This window comes from Falco punctatus, assembly GCF_963210335.1.
Source record: "Falco punctatus genome assembly, chromosome: 1".
In the NCBI taxonomy this organism is placed as follows: domain Eukaryota; kingdom Metazoa; phylum Chordata; class Aves; order Falconiformes; family Falconidae; genus Falco; species Falco punctatus.
The window spans coordinates 59,113,388-59,129,082 of NC_137580.1; the positions used below are offsets into that span (position 1 = coordinate 59,113,388).

General features: G+C 39.7%; 2 protein-coding genes across 12 annotated transcripts in view; both read left to right on the forward strand.

Moving 5' to 3' along the window:
- The window catches only part of CEP135 (centrosomal protein 135), a 37,274-nt gene extending 32,522 nt beyond the window's left edge, over window positions 1-4,752 (forward strand). For 8 of the 9 annotated variants that reach the window (XM_080385562.1, XM_080385561.1, XM_080385560.1 and 5 more), the window contains 3 exons: window positions 1,882-1,986; window positions 2,299-2,445; window positions 4,131-4,752. In XM_080385562.1, coding sequence (XP_080241688.1) covers window positions 1,882-1,986; window positions 2,299-2,445; window positions 4,131-4,152 — 274 coding nt within the window. In that variant the 3' untranslated portion in view covers window positions 4,153-4,752. The remainder of the gene's footprint in view (window positions 1-1,881; window positions 1,987-2,298; window positions 2,446-4,130) is intronic. The other variant, XM_080385559.1, reaches the window with a different exon arrangement.
- Window positions 4,753-10,989: 6,237 nt separating this feature from the next.
- The window catches only part of CRACD (capping protein inhibiting regulator of actin dynamics), a 131,337-nt gene continuing 126,631 nt past the window's right edge, over window positions 10,990-15,695 (forward strand). For all 3 annotated transcript variants that reach the window (XM_080385522.1, XM_080385523.1, XM_080385524.1), the window contains exon 1: window positions 10,990-11,266. The gene's annotated coding sequence lies outside the window, so the exon portion shown is untranslated. The remainder of the gene's footprint in view (window positions 11,267-15,695) is intronic.

Genomic DNA, 15,695 nt, shown 5'->3' on the forward strand with positions numbered 1-15,695 from the left:
CTTACTCTTGAACTACATTTTACGTTCTTATATTGAAGAGTATTCTGACTATTAGGTTTCTGGTAGCTGCAGTGTAAAGAACAGGAACTTTAAATGCTCACAGCCGTGACTGAAGTATGTGACAATTATGTTTGTGTTTTGCAAAGTATAAAAAATCATTTGACTTAGCAAAATTTCAGTTCTAACTGACAAAAATCGTGTGTCAATATTTTTGAACATTATTTACAGTTTTGGCCTTATTGTGCCTGTGCTTCCACTCTATAAAATGGTACTGATAACCTCTGACTTCAGAAGGATTCTCAAAGTTAAGTTTGACTTGTGAAGTTCTCCAGTGTTGTAATTTTGAGCTCTGTGAAGAGTGAGTAGTTGTGTTACTGAGAGCGCTATTTGGGCGATAATGCAGTAAGTGAGAACTTGAGGCTTTACTGTGATTAAGTATTAAATAAACAGAGAATATTGAATAGCTAAACCACTTCTTGAGAGCTATCTATGAAAGAGCCAGATGTCCTGTGAAAATACTGTGTATCATCACGTAATCTTACTATATGATGAGTGCTATGCATAGGGGTTCCAAATTAAAATATTTCTTATTTTTGGAGTAATCTACTTCATGATCATAATTTTGTTTAAATGTCATTGACGTGGAATAACCTCAGAACTCACAAAATTGTTTGCTTGCTTTCTTTATTTTACAATAATGATATTGGACCCTGAATTCTTGCCTCCATCCTGAAAGCATATGCCTGTCTCTGAAGGACTTAGAATAATATATCATCGAGACCACTTGCCTTCTGCGTCTGTTCTCAACATACCATCTCAAGATGCCATTCTAGGAATTTTACTGATGAATAGGAAACAAAGGAAAAAACATTCTGCAGTTCTTTTTGGATCAAATTTCTTGAGTAGTCTGCATCTTCCCAGAGTCAGAGGTCAGCGGGTACCAGACAAGGAAGTCTGTGACTGAGCTAGGAATGGAACTTATTTTTCAGAATTCAACTCCAGTGCTTTAGCCATAAACTAGTACATCTTTGCTTCTCCAGAACTGACTTTGGAACACTCCACCTCATATTGGCTTTGAAGAATCTATGGAATAACATAGCTGTCTAGATTCTGGTTTAGACAACTTATTTTACACTCAATTACTTTTTTTTGTTGTTGGTTTTTTTGCTTGCTTTATAATGCAATCAATGTTTTTTGCAAACAAACATTGAGTCATCCAAGCTGATGGTTTTCTAAGATGTATATTTAATTATCTCACTTCAGATTTTTTTCAAGGCAGCTTTTTATTTTGATTGTTGCAGTTAAAACAGTTAGGCCGGAACATCAAGGGTGTAGTTGATAAACTTTCAGACTCTGGCTTTTGTTGGTCTGAGCTTGCATTAATACAGCTTTTACTTAGATACACTTCAGTTGTGTTCATTGCTACCCAGATAGTTCCAGCTTCAGTAAAAACTGTATCAAGTAGGCTGTATATATTTGTATTTTTTTGTGGATAATTCCTGCTTGCTTCTTCTTTTTTTAAGTCTACGTATAAAAAGGATCTTGTATTGCAACAAAGGAGAGTAAATCAATAAACTAAGGATTTACTTATTTTGTCTGTGTTTATAAAACATGTTTGTGTTTATCTTTCCAGGAAATAACATTATATATTGTAGTAAGGATGTAGTGAGAGGCTCAACAGCTTCTCACTTCTTTCTCGGCTTAGGTTCTTCCAGAAACATTCTGTTGGGTTCACTTGGTTTTCACTGTAATTTGTCTTTGATTTGGTTCTGTGTGAAGACATGTTCAGTATCTATTTTTGTTTTATCTTGCTCTAATTTGTCTATACTCCTAGCTGACAGTGTTCAAAGGAAACTGTTGCTTCTCATGATTTTTTTTTAGAAGCAGCTGTAATAGAGAGGTTCCCATACTTCGAAGTAAAGTTGCACAGCTACAGACTGACTGTGATGTTTTAAAAAGGCAACTGACAACTGAACGATTTGAACGGTAAGATGCTTTTTTTTCAGTGAGGTGACTGCTCATTTCTTCTTTCTCCCTTTAAAACTGTGCTTTTTTCAATATTGAATTTCAATTCTGAATTCCCTTATACATTTTGTGAGTTTACCATCGCCTCTAAAAAAATAATCCCTTCTTATGAAAAAAAGACGTTGGGTGACATTAAGAGAAAACAAGGCTTTTTGCAAAGTATTGTGAAAATCGCCAAGTAAAAACGGGGGGGGGGGGGGAGGAATTGTTTTCATCCTTTAACATCCTGTAGTACCAAAGTGTTATGTAACTGAAATTGCTATCTGTTGGTAGAGAGCGTGCAATTCAAGAAATGCGTCGACATGGTCTCTCTACATCATCGTTACGTGCTTCATCTCCTCTCAGCTCAACATTGAGGTCTCCCTCACATTCTCCAGAACGTACTGTTTTAAGGACAGCTGATCAAGCAGCAGCTGAAAAGTAAGCGATTTGATTTTAGCAGGTTGCTTCGGTTTAAGAGTTAAGTTTAAACTGCTTGTAAATAATGCTTTTTTAGTTATATGAAATTCTTACACACTTTAGGTGGTTATAGGTTCTTTTGTTGACTCTCTTGCTATGAAATATCGATTGGAAGTAATAGATGCAAATGCTCTCCAAAGACTATATAATGTAATGGATTCCTCTTCCTGTTTTTGTTAATGGCCTTGCACCAGCTGTCAGCTTCCAAATATATATTGCCTGCTTATTATTACCATTAATTATATCAAATATACATTGCCGATTTATTGTTGTAAATAGTTAATCTCCAAACAGTGAGTGGCTCATATTAAGAGAAATGCCATGAAATTCTCTCAGATACAACAATGAAGGAAAGGCATTCCATAGGAGAGCGTCTAACTAAAATGCATTTGAACCCTACATGTTAGATGAAAATGTCTCCAAAACAAGTGCATAAAAATAATTAATGCGTTTTTCATTGTTAGTGATTGAATGTTATGAATGTCTAAGATTGTGATCACTAGAGTCCATATAAAAGAAACCAAAATCAACCTTTCACCTGTTCATTTTCACTGACATTTTTGTCCTTTTAGAGATCATTGTTGTTTTAGATGATGTCCATTATGCTACAGGTCTGATTATTGATTTCATATCCTGTCTGTCCTATACCGCGTAATAAACTGCAGTGAAGGGTGGAAGGACAGGGAAAAATAAACAGTGATTTGTTCAGGAAATGTGTGCTGTAACAGCTATATAGTATACTATAAAAGATCATTAATAAAAACTATTAAACTCCAAGAAACAGAATTTCAAACTAATAAGATTTTAAACTTTATTTTTGTTGGTAAATACATACAGCTTATTCTTAAGCTTACTTTTTAACAAAACCACAGGTTTCCTGAGAACTGAGGTCAGCATGGCATGATCCACACTGTCAGTAATTTTTTTCTTCTTCTGCCAGTTTTTGGATAAAGCAAAAAAAAAAAGGAAACTGTAGCAAATGAGATCTTGATAGCGGGAATGAAACAGTCTTTAGTCTTCCTTGCTTTACGTGAAGTCGCAAGAGCGATAAAAGTAGTTCAGTTGCTATACTTGAAGAATACCATATAGTGAACTCTTTTTATCCTACTATTTGCATCCTTAGTTTTAACAATGACACTCTGTACCATATCTTATCAGAAAATAGCCCATTTTCATGAAGTATGTATTTTTAAAGAAAACGGTTTTTAACAACTGAATTTGCATACAGTTTAATTTTTCTTTACTATCTTGACTTTTAAACCTATCAGTGGATTATTACATTAGAATGATCTCAGTAGTACTATCAGCATCTTCCACCCGACTGATTTATTGCTTCCTGGGAGCTTACCACAGTAAAGTGTGCTCTGTAATTACTGTTTTGTCATGTTACAACTGTCTTTTTCTCTAATCTGATTAAATATGAAAAAATACTATCTTCTTCCATGTCACATTTACTTTGTTAAGCATTTGTACAATGTGTCAATAAGCTGAACGTAGAGTTTTAGGTGATATGCTAATAGTTGATATTCAGGATTAACAGAAGAGAATACTAGGAGGCCAAATCTAATTATTACTTTTTATGCTAATATTTAGTAGTAAAATGTAATAGATACCTTTTATTCTCAAATATTTTCTTTCTCCACCAGAAATGTGACCTTCAAGGAATAACCAGTATGTGAGCAACTGAAGCATTACCTTGTTACAAGAACTTTTTTTATTTTTAGTTATGAAGGCTGACTTGTATTCTACCTCTGTTTTCTTCAAAGCGGTGATTGCCTTTGACATTTCTGAGAATTGGTGAAGTAATAAACTTAGCAAAATTCTGCTTTCCCCACTGGCTGGGGTGACTTTTTTTGCTGGCTGGTTGGTGGGTTTTGTTTCAAGACTGGCAAAGTTTTGTTACTATTTTGCAAACATAATTATTATAGAAAGGAAATGAGTACTTGATATGCCAATCTCTTGTTTTCATTTTACTATTTTATTTCTGTTTACTTATTTCATATGATTACAGAAGTTTGTTCATCTTGGTGTGAGCTAACATTGAATAACATGCGTGATTGTCTTAAAAATGCTGAGCCAGTGTATGTTTTATACTTACGATGATTTCCTGTGCTTGGTCTTTTAACAAGTGTTTTTTGTTTACAGGAAATTTTTCATGATAGTTAAAAGTATTGATTATCTATTTTGTGAATGCATTTTGTTTACTGTACCTTTTCTTAATAAAAGAATGTATCAGTTATTCTGTATTAAATTTTATCCTTTAATAACTACTCATCTCCTTTTGTTTAATCTTTGTGTGAAATTGCATTTTAAATATTATCCCAATATTAAATAAAAAGTGAAGAGAGAAATTATATTTTTAAAGGTGTATTGAAGTCCTTTAAATATTATAAAATTAATTCTAAAATATTTTATATTCAAATTTTTTGATCATATCTGGAGTTTTTTCAAATTCTGTTCTTTAAGAGATCAGAAAAAACCTGGACTCCTTCACACAGTTCCTGTCAAGCTTTTGGAAAGGTGACACAGACCTTTATGTTGTGACACACTTATGAGGTAAGTGCAGTGAGAACTAATCCTTAAAATATCTGGTCTGTTTAGCAGAGGGGCATTTCAAATTTGGGCTATGGGGTAAGATGTGATTAGCAATCACTATCTAATGATATGTTCTTGAAGTCCATCTGTGCAGATAATTGTGTATCAAATCATTCTTCTATTCAAGAACATATACAGTTTTGTAATAGTTACTGACCACTCGGGTTGACATGATGTGTATTCATAAGTATCATGCAGAGGACTAGAAGTGGGAGGATGTATTATTGTACATCCCTGCACTGGCCGACAGGTAGTGTTCTGCTTGCCTGACACTGAATAAAAACCCTGTGATCTCTAGCTGGCATTGCAAGCACCTCTAAGGTGTAAACAACATCTTAAATGACATGGGAAAAAGATATTTGTTTTCAGATTTTGTCTATTTTACACTGATTATTACAGTTAGAAATTATAAAGAATATTGTGTTAACTGGAAGTATTGTCTCATATATCCATAGAGAAATAATTACTGTTGTAAGGTGTATAGATATATTTTTTCATATATTGTGTTTTGTCAGTTATCTCGTATGTGTCTATATGTATTAAATTTTACTAATTAAAAACAACTTAGAACACCAATTGAGAAGTACCTGAAAATATTCGTACCACATTAGGCTTCTGAGCCATTGGAAGAAATTGTTTTAAGTAAAAATGTTTTAAATAACATGGGTGCATCCCATACTTTTTAAGTCTCTTATTTGCCAGTTACAGGAATGGGGAGGCTGTAATTTCTAAATGTTAGTTATGCGTTAATACTGTTTGTAATTAAGTCAGTAGTTTCTACTGATGCTAATTGATGTTAATTATTCAGGATGAAGCAGTTCAGTATGAATGAGGAAAGAACTCATGTTCTGTTCTCGAGGGCTTCAGTGGTGACTTCTAAATACCTTTTTTTTATATATAAACTCTTTTAAGTTGGAACCTAAATTAAGAAAAAAATAAGTGTTCTATTTGATTGAAAATACTGTATTCCATCTTACCAAAACATAGATACTTTGACATTACAATTAAAATTGTAGCAATTCAATTAAATAATTCTTACATTAATATTAATTAGGAAGAGCTAGTGGATCGCTGAGCGCAGGTGGTAGCAAAACTGTTATCATTTTGGTGACCAAAGCCTGTGAGGCTTTCTAAAACTAAAACACTACCAATATTCAGACTTTAGTAAAGCTGTCATTTTACCTTCTCTTACTGTTATTTTGTATGCATTTTTGTAAGCAAGTAGAATAAAAGTAGTAGTTACACCGCTTTGCTTTAAAATTGAGTATTTTGTTTTATGAAGTATAAAACAAGCACAAATTTGTGGAAGATTTAAATCTGTGGATTGCCATATATATCATGTGTGAAACAAATGAAACAAGCCTTTTATGGGTCAGGATATTAAGATGACTCTCCTGGACTTGGCTCCAAGAAGCTTCTGTGCTCTCCTTGCCTTCTGGAAGATCAAAGGAATCCTGGAAGTCTCATGACCTGTTCAGTCCTTAGCTGGGGTGAGTTGAAAGCAGAGTGGGGCAGACATGAAATCATGGGAAGAGTCTTGACTACTCAAGTTGCCAGTCTTCTGTTGTTATCTGCGGTTGGGACAGAGGAAAAAGAACGTTAGAAAAATAACAAAGGAAAAGCAATAATCATTGGGGTTGTTTCTCTACACAACAAAGAAACTGTATTGTCAGAAACAAATCTGGAGAGAATAGAAGAACGATTTTTATAGTAAAACCTAAATTGTTCAATTAAAATTATCATAATGTGTCTTTAAGAAATTCTTAGAATTTTTTTTCTAGTAGGATGTCCCTAAAATTTAGATAATTAACCTAATAGTTAAATAAGCAATTCTAGGGTTCAGTTGGAAAAACCCAGTTTTAACTTTTCTGTGGCCCTAAATCTGGGAAACACTGAGATTCCTGTGTGATGCTAATTAAGGAAGGTTAAGATTAGGGCCTCAGTCTTTCAACTTAAAATATTTTATACAGAAAACAGTGTGTATGTGGCAAGCCTGAGCTATTTAAATGCTGTTATTCCTAAATGAAACCAGATGACCACAGACTTGTATTTTTTAAACCATCCTTTGGGACAGAATTTTAATACTCTCTCCTTTTCGCTCTTAACAGCATAAGAAACCAGTTGTGCACAGGTTTGGTACTCAGGTCTTTTAGCTTTATGTATACAGATGTCCCAGTTTCATTTCATCCTCTGAGCCTTCTTGGGCAGCACAAAGATAATAGCTGCAGCAGTATCGATTCCTGGACCTGAAGTCTTACCATCCATCCCCCAGTATAAATGGGGCGAGACAGGAAGCCTTGATGCTGTGCAAGCACTCTTCAGCAACAGCTGAAACACTGGTGTGTTACCGGCACTGTTTTAGTAACAAAGGGGGAAAAAAACCCACCCTTCTATCTTCTGGCAGGCTGCAGTGTTCTGTCACGACATCCACCAGTGCGTGGGGCGCTCCTTGCACAGTGGCTGCCCTATGCTTGGGTACGGGCTGCTCCCACCTGGTAGGGCAGGCACGGTTTACCCGAGGGCACAGTGTCATCTGTAAGGCTCCCAGCATGACATGGGCGTTCTCCGTGAGTCCAGCAAAGGACCCCGGAGGTGGCTGAGGGATTGGAGCATCTCACACATGAGGAGAGGCTGAGCAAGCTGGGGGTGTTCAGCCTTGAATAGAAGGCTCAGCAGGGAACATCTCCGTATACATAAATACCTGATGGGTGGAGCAAAAAGATTAAGACAGGCTCTGCTCAGTGGTGTCCAGGGGACGTACAACAGACAAATTGAAAATGCAAATCGAAATACAGGGATTTCCATTTAAACAGAAGAAAAATTGTTGTGTGGTTTTTTTTTTTTCCCCCGTGAGGGTGGTCAAACAGTGGAACGGGCTGCCCGTTGTGGAGTCCCCATCCATGGAGGTATTCAAAACCTGGTGGGGGACAGTCCTCGATAGCCTGCTGTAGATGACCCTGGTCTGAGCAAGGGGTTGGCCTAGATGGTCTCCAGAGGGGCACCAGTTCTGTGACTGGGACATTTTACCTAATCACGCCAACAGTAGTGTGATTAGGTAAGTGCCTATCCAGCTGTAGTGAAATCGACCCTTATTATCTATACTATGATCTCTGACTTTTTTTAAGACTGGGAGTATAAAAAAATAATTGTATTGTCATTGTTTTGCTCAATATTAGATGTGTACATTACAGCTCAGGTAGATGGTGAGTTTTGGAAGTTATGACATGAGTTGCCTGTCCCACCTGTGTGTGCTGCTAGCTCAACGTCATCTGAGCAGAGCTGCTCCACCAGGTTTGTCCGCGGTGGTCCTTCACCATTTCAAGGTGGCGGTGCAGGGATTAGACTGTTTGCTTAAACTAGTATGGTATGATGGCAAATAAAGTGATAAAAATGAGAATGGCAGTGGCAGCTTCTCCTCGGTTTTAATACTGCTGAGCAGGGACAGCCGTTTTTCCTGAATGCAAACAAAAGTGTGGTTAGTCGGCCAAAGTCAAGTTCGGCAGGAGCAGGTACTGCTCTTGGAGGAGGTTTTCGTTGAGCCTCTAAGTCCAAAGGAGCACGTTGACGTCTGAGCTTGGTTTTGCTTGAGAAGAGATGTGTGGGTTACTGGACTGTACCTGTATGCGCGATCTTTATTTGTACCCATTTGCTTTGCATAAATAAAAATGTTGAATAGGCACCTGCTGGCTTGCTCCTTGCTTTTAAACGGTGTCTTTGTGCCACCTAGTGGACCCTATTTTTTCTAGCGACCGTGGCACATACTTCACAGGTTCGGGTTTCTCCATGGAACTTCTAGATACAGCTCATGAACTCAAAGTGAAAGAATTGCTAATAAGGCCACGTGTTCCTGAAGCCCATCCATCACTTTGCTACTGAGGTTTGTGGCTGCACACTTTCCAGAAATTGTCAGTTCTTAAGGTGGAAAAAAAAAAATAAATTCTCATTTTAGCTTATATACTCCTCCAGGAAAATGAAAAGATCGACCTTTGTCACGAAAGGTCTGATACAATTGAGCATTTGACTGCTTTGAAGGAATTGGCAAAGGCTGGATTCAGCTCTTTCCTGGTGGCTACTTTTGAAGTTTTCCATCTGTATCACCCAGTTCTCCTGCCTGAGACGTGTAAGTGCTGGGACAGCAGCAAAGCAAAACACAGCAACCCCCCTGAATCCTTCGAAGGAGTGCTGCAAAATTCAGCTCCGGTAATTGAGGTGGTTTGGATCCATATATTTTGGATATAAAAACCTATATGTGTCATTGCTAATGCAAAGGTAGCCGATATGGTTAACAGCCATCTACGTACCAGATCTGGTGCATAAGCTTCATTTCTGAGTCATCTGTGCCCTGTACACTATGGCGGTAGTCTTGAAGGGACTGAAAAGGGAACGGACTGAACCTCTCACGACTGGTCACCTCTAGAATACTGCAGGTGAAAAAGTGATTCCTAGCGATTAATATTCTTTCCAGAGTCATAGAGCTAGTTTTTTTGCACAAATCACGTCTGACTCAGGAATTCACTGAGCTGGAAATCACTAAGGAGTGGAAGAGTATCAATAAATGCTTGCCTAAACTTACATTCTTCCTTTAAAATACCAACTATTGGTATAAAACGTGTGAGATGGCTTTTAGGGTTGACCCAGCGTGGGTGTTCTTTTTCCGTAAGACCCAGTTCCTTTTGAGAATGCCAGGTGGGCTGCTCATGGCTGGGCCAAAAAGTTACAGACAGGCAGGATCCAAAGCCGTATGGCCCTTTTGTCCAGGGAGCATCTGGACCTGAAGAACCGGCTGGCAAAACAGCTTTCTCAGCAGTGGAAGACGGTTAATCACACGATCAATTTGGTTCAAAAAAAGTGGCAGAGTCTGGACGGAATTAAGAGCAGTGTCCAATTTTACCGCATTCTCCTTGGGAAACTGGGGAGACCAGTGTCCAGCACCGTAACATCTTGGCGTAGACAGCTGAACTGGGGGAGCGGGACCCAGCAGAGCCGATGCAGCCGCCGGATTTGGAGGTGCGGGGGAGAAGGGAGGCTGCTCTCTGCGCTGCTGTGCTGGGCAGCCGCTGATGTTCGTTTTGTTCCTTGTAGTTCCTCCCATTTTTTGGTGAACGAAGGGGATAAGCGCTTGGCTGGCTGCAGCACCCGCCAGGCGCCGCGCCCCGGCGCTGGTCTCGCTGTGAGCCGAGTCCCCGGGGCGGCGGGTCCCCCCGCGGCGGGGGCGGGGGCGCGGGACCCCGGTGAACCCGGCTAAACCCAGCCGTGCCCCGTCCTCGCCGACAAAGAAGCCGAACGGTACTAGTCGGCGGGCGCCGGCCGGGATGCGGGAGAGGCGCCGGCGCGGGCCGGGGCGCGGCGCTGCGGGGCGCCCGTGAGCGGCGGCGGCCGCCTCCGACGGGCTGGGCGGCGGCTGCGGCACCGGCACCGGCGCGTCCCCTCCGGCGGCACGCGGAGGGCGGACAGGTAGGACCCTGCCGCGCGCGTGTCCCCGCGCAAACGCCGTTGCGGAGCCGGCAGAGGGAGGGAGCCGCACCGCAGCCCCGCGGCCTCTGCGCCCCCAGCCCCTGCGCCCCCAGCCCGGCGCTCGCGCTCCGCTTCGCTCGGCGCCGGCCGCACCTGGGGGGCGCCGCTGTTGCGCGGAGGGCGGGGGCGTGCGGCGGGTGCGGGTCGGGGCCGCCCCCGGGCCGCGCTGCCCTGCCCTGGCCGGCCGTGCCGCTGGGGCTGCGGGCGCTGTGCCGGCTGCGGGCGCGGGGGCTGCGCGGCGGGGCGGGGGCTGCGCGGGCGGCCGCACACCCCCGCACGGGAGCCGCCACCGGCTCCTGCCCGCCGCCTTTGTTCCGCCGAAGGTGCGAGGGGCCGTGCGGGCGGTTTTCCGAAGGGGCTGCTCGACCGCCGCCGGGGAATCCAACGGCTGGACCCGGCTCCGTCAAATTCCTCCCGGTTTTCCTTTGTTAGCGTTTTCCCGGGGAGTCCTGCATCCCTCCGGCTTTGCCGACAAGCAGGAGCTGCCAAGGATGACTGGTTCACACGATGCTTCTCCAGAGCGGCATCGCTTTGTTTGCGCTCCCGTAAGCCATTGATCGCACAGCGGCGGGCGCGTTTTAGTGAGCGATGAAATAAACCTGCTGCTTTCCACGGCTGAAGGGCAGCGGCACATCGTGCTCTTCCTCACCCTGCACCTTCACAGCCGGAGCAGGTAAGCTGTAGGGGTGGCATTATTCTGCATGGGAAATTGCTGCTTTGCACAGTCTCTTCAGTTAGAAAACGTCTGGTTTAGGACTAGAGATACGTGTAACACATTTTTTTCCCTATGTCATTGAAAGATTTTTAATGACTGAAGGTTTGGTGTTTGTTTGTTTGTCTTTTTTTTTTTTTTTTAATTAAATTTGCTGGTATTGCTGTGAGTCGATTACAAATCTGCTTCTCTGTTGCTGTAGTACAAGAAACATTATTATGCTTCTACTCTGTCATTTTAACTGTAAAAATGCCCAGTTAAGAACACAGTTCAAGAGATAAATAGAGACCTGGAAACCACAACTGTGCATCCTGAAAATTTAATATGCCTGATAATAATGGCAGTGAAAGTGATCTGCTGGGTGGTGGGGTGGGGGATGGGGGCATGGAGAAAGGGAAGAGTAATTTGCAACCACAGGCCTAATAACAGATATTCTGTCAATAATAGATATATAGATAATACAAGTTGGTTTATCCCTGAAGAGATTTTCTGTACATACCTTGAACAGTGTGTAGCAATTGCACGAGAAGAGCTCTTTTCCAAGAATCTGAGCTGTTTAAGCTACCCGATAGCAGTAACATGTAGCAGGTCCTATATTTTAACAGATTAAAGACGATGAATTGGAACCAGAACTGACTTTTATTCAGTATGTAGTAATGCATGCTAGAGAAATTCCCATCACCGAAATAATTCTAATTGTGACTTGCATAGACAATTAAGTCTTTTATTGATATCAAAATACTAATTGTTGGACATTAGTGTTATTCTGAATTTCTTCAACAAAGCCAACAATATATTTTAGTCTAGGCAATAGTGAGCAGTTCTGCATATAGCTTACTTTACGTGGTTTGAGTCCAGGTCAGGAATTATCAAAGTGACAAATCCAACTCTGCTTGGCTGCTATCCATTTATCAGATTAGAGATCGTGTTTGGTTTTGAATATTTCATTGCAACAATGAGCTTGAATTTAACACTCTGAAGTGTATCAAAACTTTGTATCAAAGTGATCAGTATATGGGTTTATGTCCAAGTTTGATGATAATTACAATAATTGATTTGAAATCTTTATTAATTAATATGGCACGGAGCAAGGAGGTCGCTGCTGGTTGGTATTGGGTCATTTTTCTCCAATAGGAAAATGTATCTCAGAGCATCCTGTTCTAGAATTAAGGACGCTTTTTAAATATCCGTTTGGGCAATCCTGGATTTTAGAGAGAAATGCTTCACACAGGAGCGATGATTGGGTTTTTTTCCTATATGCTGTATAATGGGATTTTTGAAAGCGCACTGGTGTCAGACACAGTTGGTGTAAAGTGTGAATGTCTTGTTGTGTTCTGTGCTAAGACATTGACTTCCCCGGCCCAAAGTTTGTTCCTTATAGGTCTTGCTATTATAGGTCTTACTTTGGTCTGTTTTCTTGCAAGGGTTATGCAGGTAGTAGCAGTGATGAATTGGTAATGCATCAGGTAATATTTATTTTTTTTTTAACATCCACTTCCTGAAAACTTGAACAATATTTATTTACTTTTTAAAGGGACTGTTGCTTTGGTAATAGTATCTCATTTTAGTTGCAGATACTAAAGGCAGCCTTTTTAGTTTCACACTTCTGATTACAGCTGTCAGAATAACTTTCATGGTTTCTTCTGCTTTGTTTCTTAGTCACTCTGAATACTATTTTGCCAGGTACCTCAGTCGCTGAAAATTGATATATCTGTGTGAGTAATGTAGCTTAGGGTTATTTCAATTTATACCTACATTCCTGCTGGAGACATGTCAGGTAAGCTCTTTTTGACTAAGGAGTACATGGCATAATCAGTGTTGGATGAAATGCCATGATGAGTTTATGAATATGAATATATTTGCTTGTTGTTTTACAATGAAGTCTAACAAACAGAATTTTTATTTAGAGAGCGTAAGCTTAAATGACTGTGTTCTGGCTTTTTTTCCTCTCAAGCCAAAAGACAAATTTTTTTCTTTTCCATTTTCTGAATTATTCATGTTTGAAAATAGCTGACTGATTGTTAGGAGGGATTTTTTTTCTTCCCTTGCAGAAAATCAATGCACAACCTTTATTCCGTAAAAGCCCAGATAAAAGCGTTATAGCAAATATGGATAAGCCTACCACTGGCATGCTAGAAAAGTACAACTGATTTCTTTAGAATTAAGAGATTCAGGGCAAATGAAGTTGCATAACAGCTTCCATCAGTGTGATGTAAATGTTGAGATGCTCTAAAGACCCATATATTGTCATTGATCCCATGTACTGGAGTAAGATTTAATAACGTATGAAGTGCACATTAGAATAGAATTAATTGGTTTCAAATAACGTGATAGAAGGCAACCTAAAGTTACAGTCTCAACTTTACATTAGTGCTTCCACTGGAAGGGCCAAATTCTGCTCTTTTTTTCAATCTATTATTTAAATCAATTAGTGATGAATAACAAGTGTGTTTGTTTCAATGGAGACTCTGTGAGTTCTGTCTTTAGGAAACAATGAGATGTTGTGTAGATCATCTGCTTTTTGTTTCCCATTACTTCCTGAAGCTACTTTCACTCCTTTGATTCTCTCGGTTGCATACCACATGATTTTCTTGTTTTAGAACTAGAATATGTTTTGTCAGAAACATGCAGCATTTACACTTTACATTCAGCATTTACACTTATATTGATGAAGTCTTACAAAGAAATAAATTTGACTTGTAACAAATAATATTTAATTAATACTCTTCAAGAGCCAGCGTGTCACGTGGGCTGAATGACAGTGATTTGTTAAGTTCGGTGGGAAGAAAAAATGTAAAGATCTTGCTGCATATTTTCCTGGGTAAGTGGCTTATGCTGCAGTTGCACTACACATTAAATGAAGATGATTCAGATGCCGCTATAAATGTATGAAGTATATAAATACATTTTTAAACATAGTTCAGTTTCTCCTGTATATACGCATGCTGTATGCCAAGTTACAGAAATACAAGTTTCAGGCCTCTAATAAGGCCATTTGAGAAAATACTGTCATATTCAGCTGATTTTAGTTCATGGGACCAAGTGATGTATCTAAGTAAGGGTAGTTACAACTTTTTTGTTGACTATCTTCATTTGCAATAACCAAAACATACAGTCAAACCTGTTAAGTCAAACACTTCACATCCCAATGATGCTTTGAAAGGGGTAAGCATCTAATTTTAATACCAACACATATCCAAGCTTTAATTTCTTCATGTTTATTGCCTTAAGAAAAACGATATGGAAGTGGTCTGAATAAGTAAAAGCTTTCTTTGTGCTTTAGGGTCTGAGCGTGCAAAATGTTGTGCATGTTGCTGACCTGCTTGAACATCTTTTTCATTACTCAGTATGTTTTGAAAGTCAGCAGTCAGACTTGGGCAGCTTCATAAAGCAGCTTAATCTAGTGATTTGTGGTGAGACTTCTGTAGGAGGATGCTGCACGCAAGAGATTACGTTTATTGCTAAGTTGAAATGTGGAGGGAGTGTAATGAAAGAATTAAAGTGAACTGAACCGTACAAGATAGTGACTTTCATGTCACTCTTCAGAGAAAGTTCGTTTTCTTCGAAGTAACATGCTATCTTTCTCTGTGGCCTTTGATAAAGACACATTTGAAACATTTTAGCATATGGGGGGGAAGAAGGAAAAAAAAAAAAAAAAAAAAGGTACAGCAGTGGTCTGGGGAACAGTTTGGCCCAGAAGAGAAAAATAGTGATAGAAAGCCCTGTGAATCCATAGTATCTGTTGTTGCACACATGATATAGTTGGGTTGGGTGGCACCATCTGCCAACAAAATTGAAATGTCTTCCCCATTGTAAAGGCTCTTTTCTGTTGCTTATAACTTTGCCATGTTTTAAGCATGTGGGCTGTAGTTCATCACATATCCTTATGACTCAGGATAATTTTTGTTTTAATTCACCCAAATGGTTAATTGAGAATTAATGGTTTTGCCTTCTTACAAAAAAATAATAAAAGTTCTAAGACCTTTTGGAACCAGGGTATTGTCCTTCTGGTTTGTATCTAGGCTCCAGATCCTGCTAAGGCAGCGTACTATTGTCAAAGATCTGCATTTTTACTGTCTTTATGAAAACATGCTCAATTTTTCTTTAAAGATGTCTTATATCTTTAGAGTACTGTAGTTTTTACACATTCACCTGTGAAAACTTTAGCAAACAGAATGGGAGATTACACGTTTATCCATTACTCAGTACTGCAGAGTATTTCAGACAGTGATCTCGGTGGTGCTGGCTACATCTGCAGTTGACATCTGATTGGGGAGGAACTGTGAATATACTGGAGATGGAATTAAAATTAAGTTGTTCAACAGGACAAAAATAATTGTAGTTATCAACTGTATAAGGAAGGGTTTGGGTGGTAATTCTTTAGAAGAGC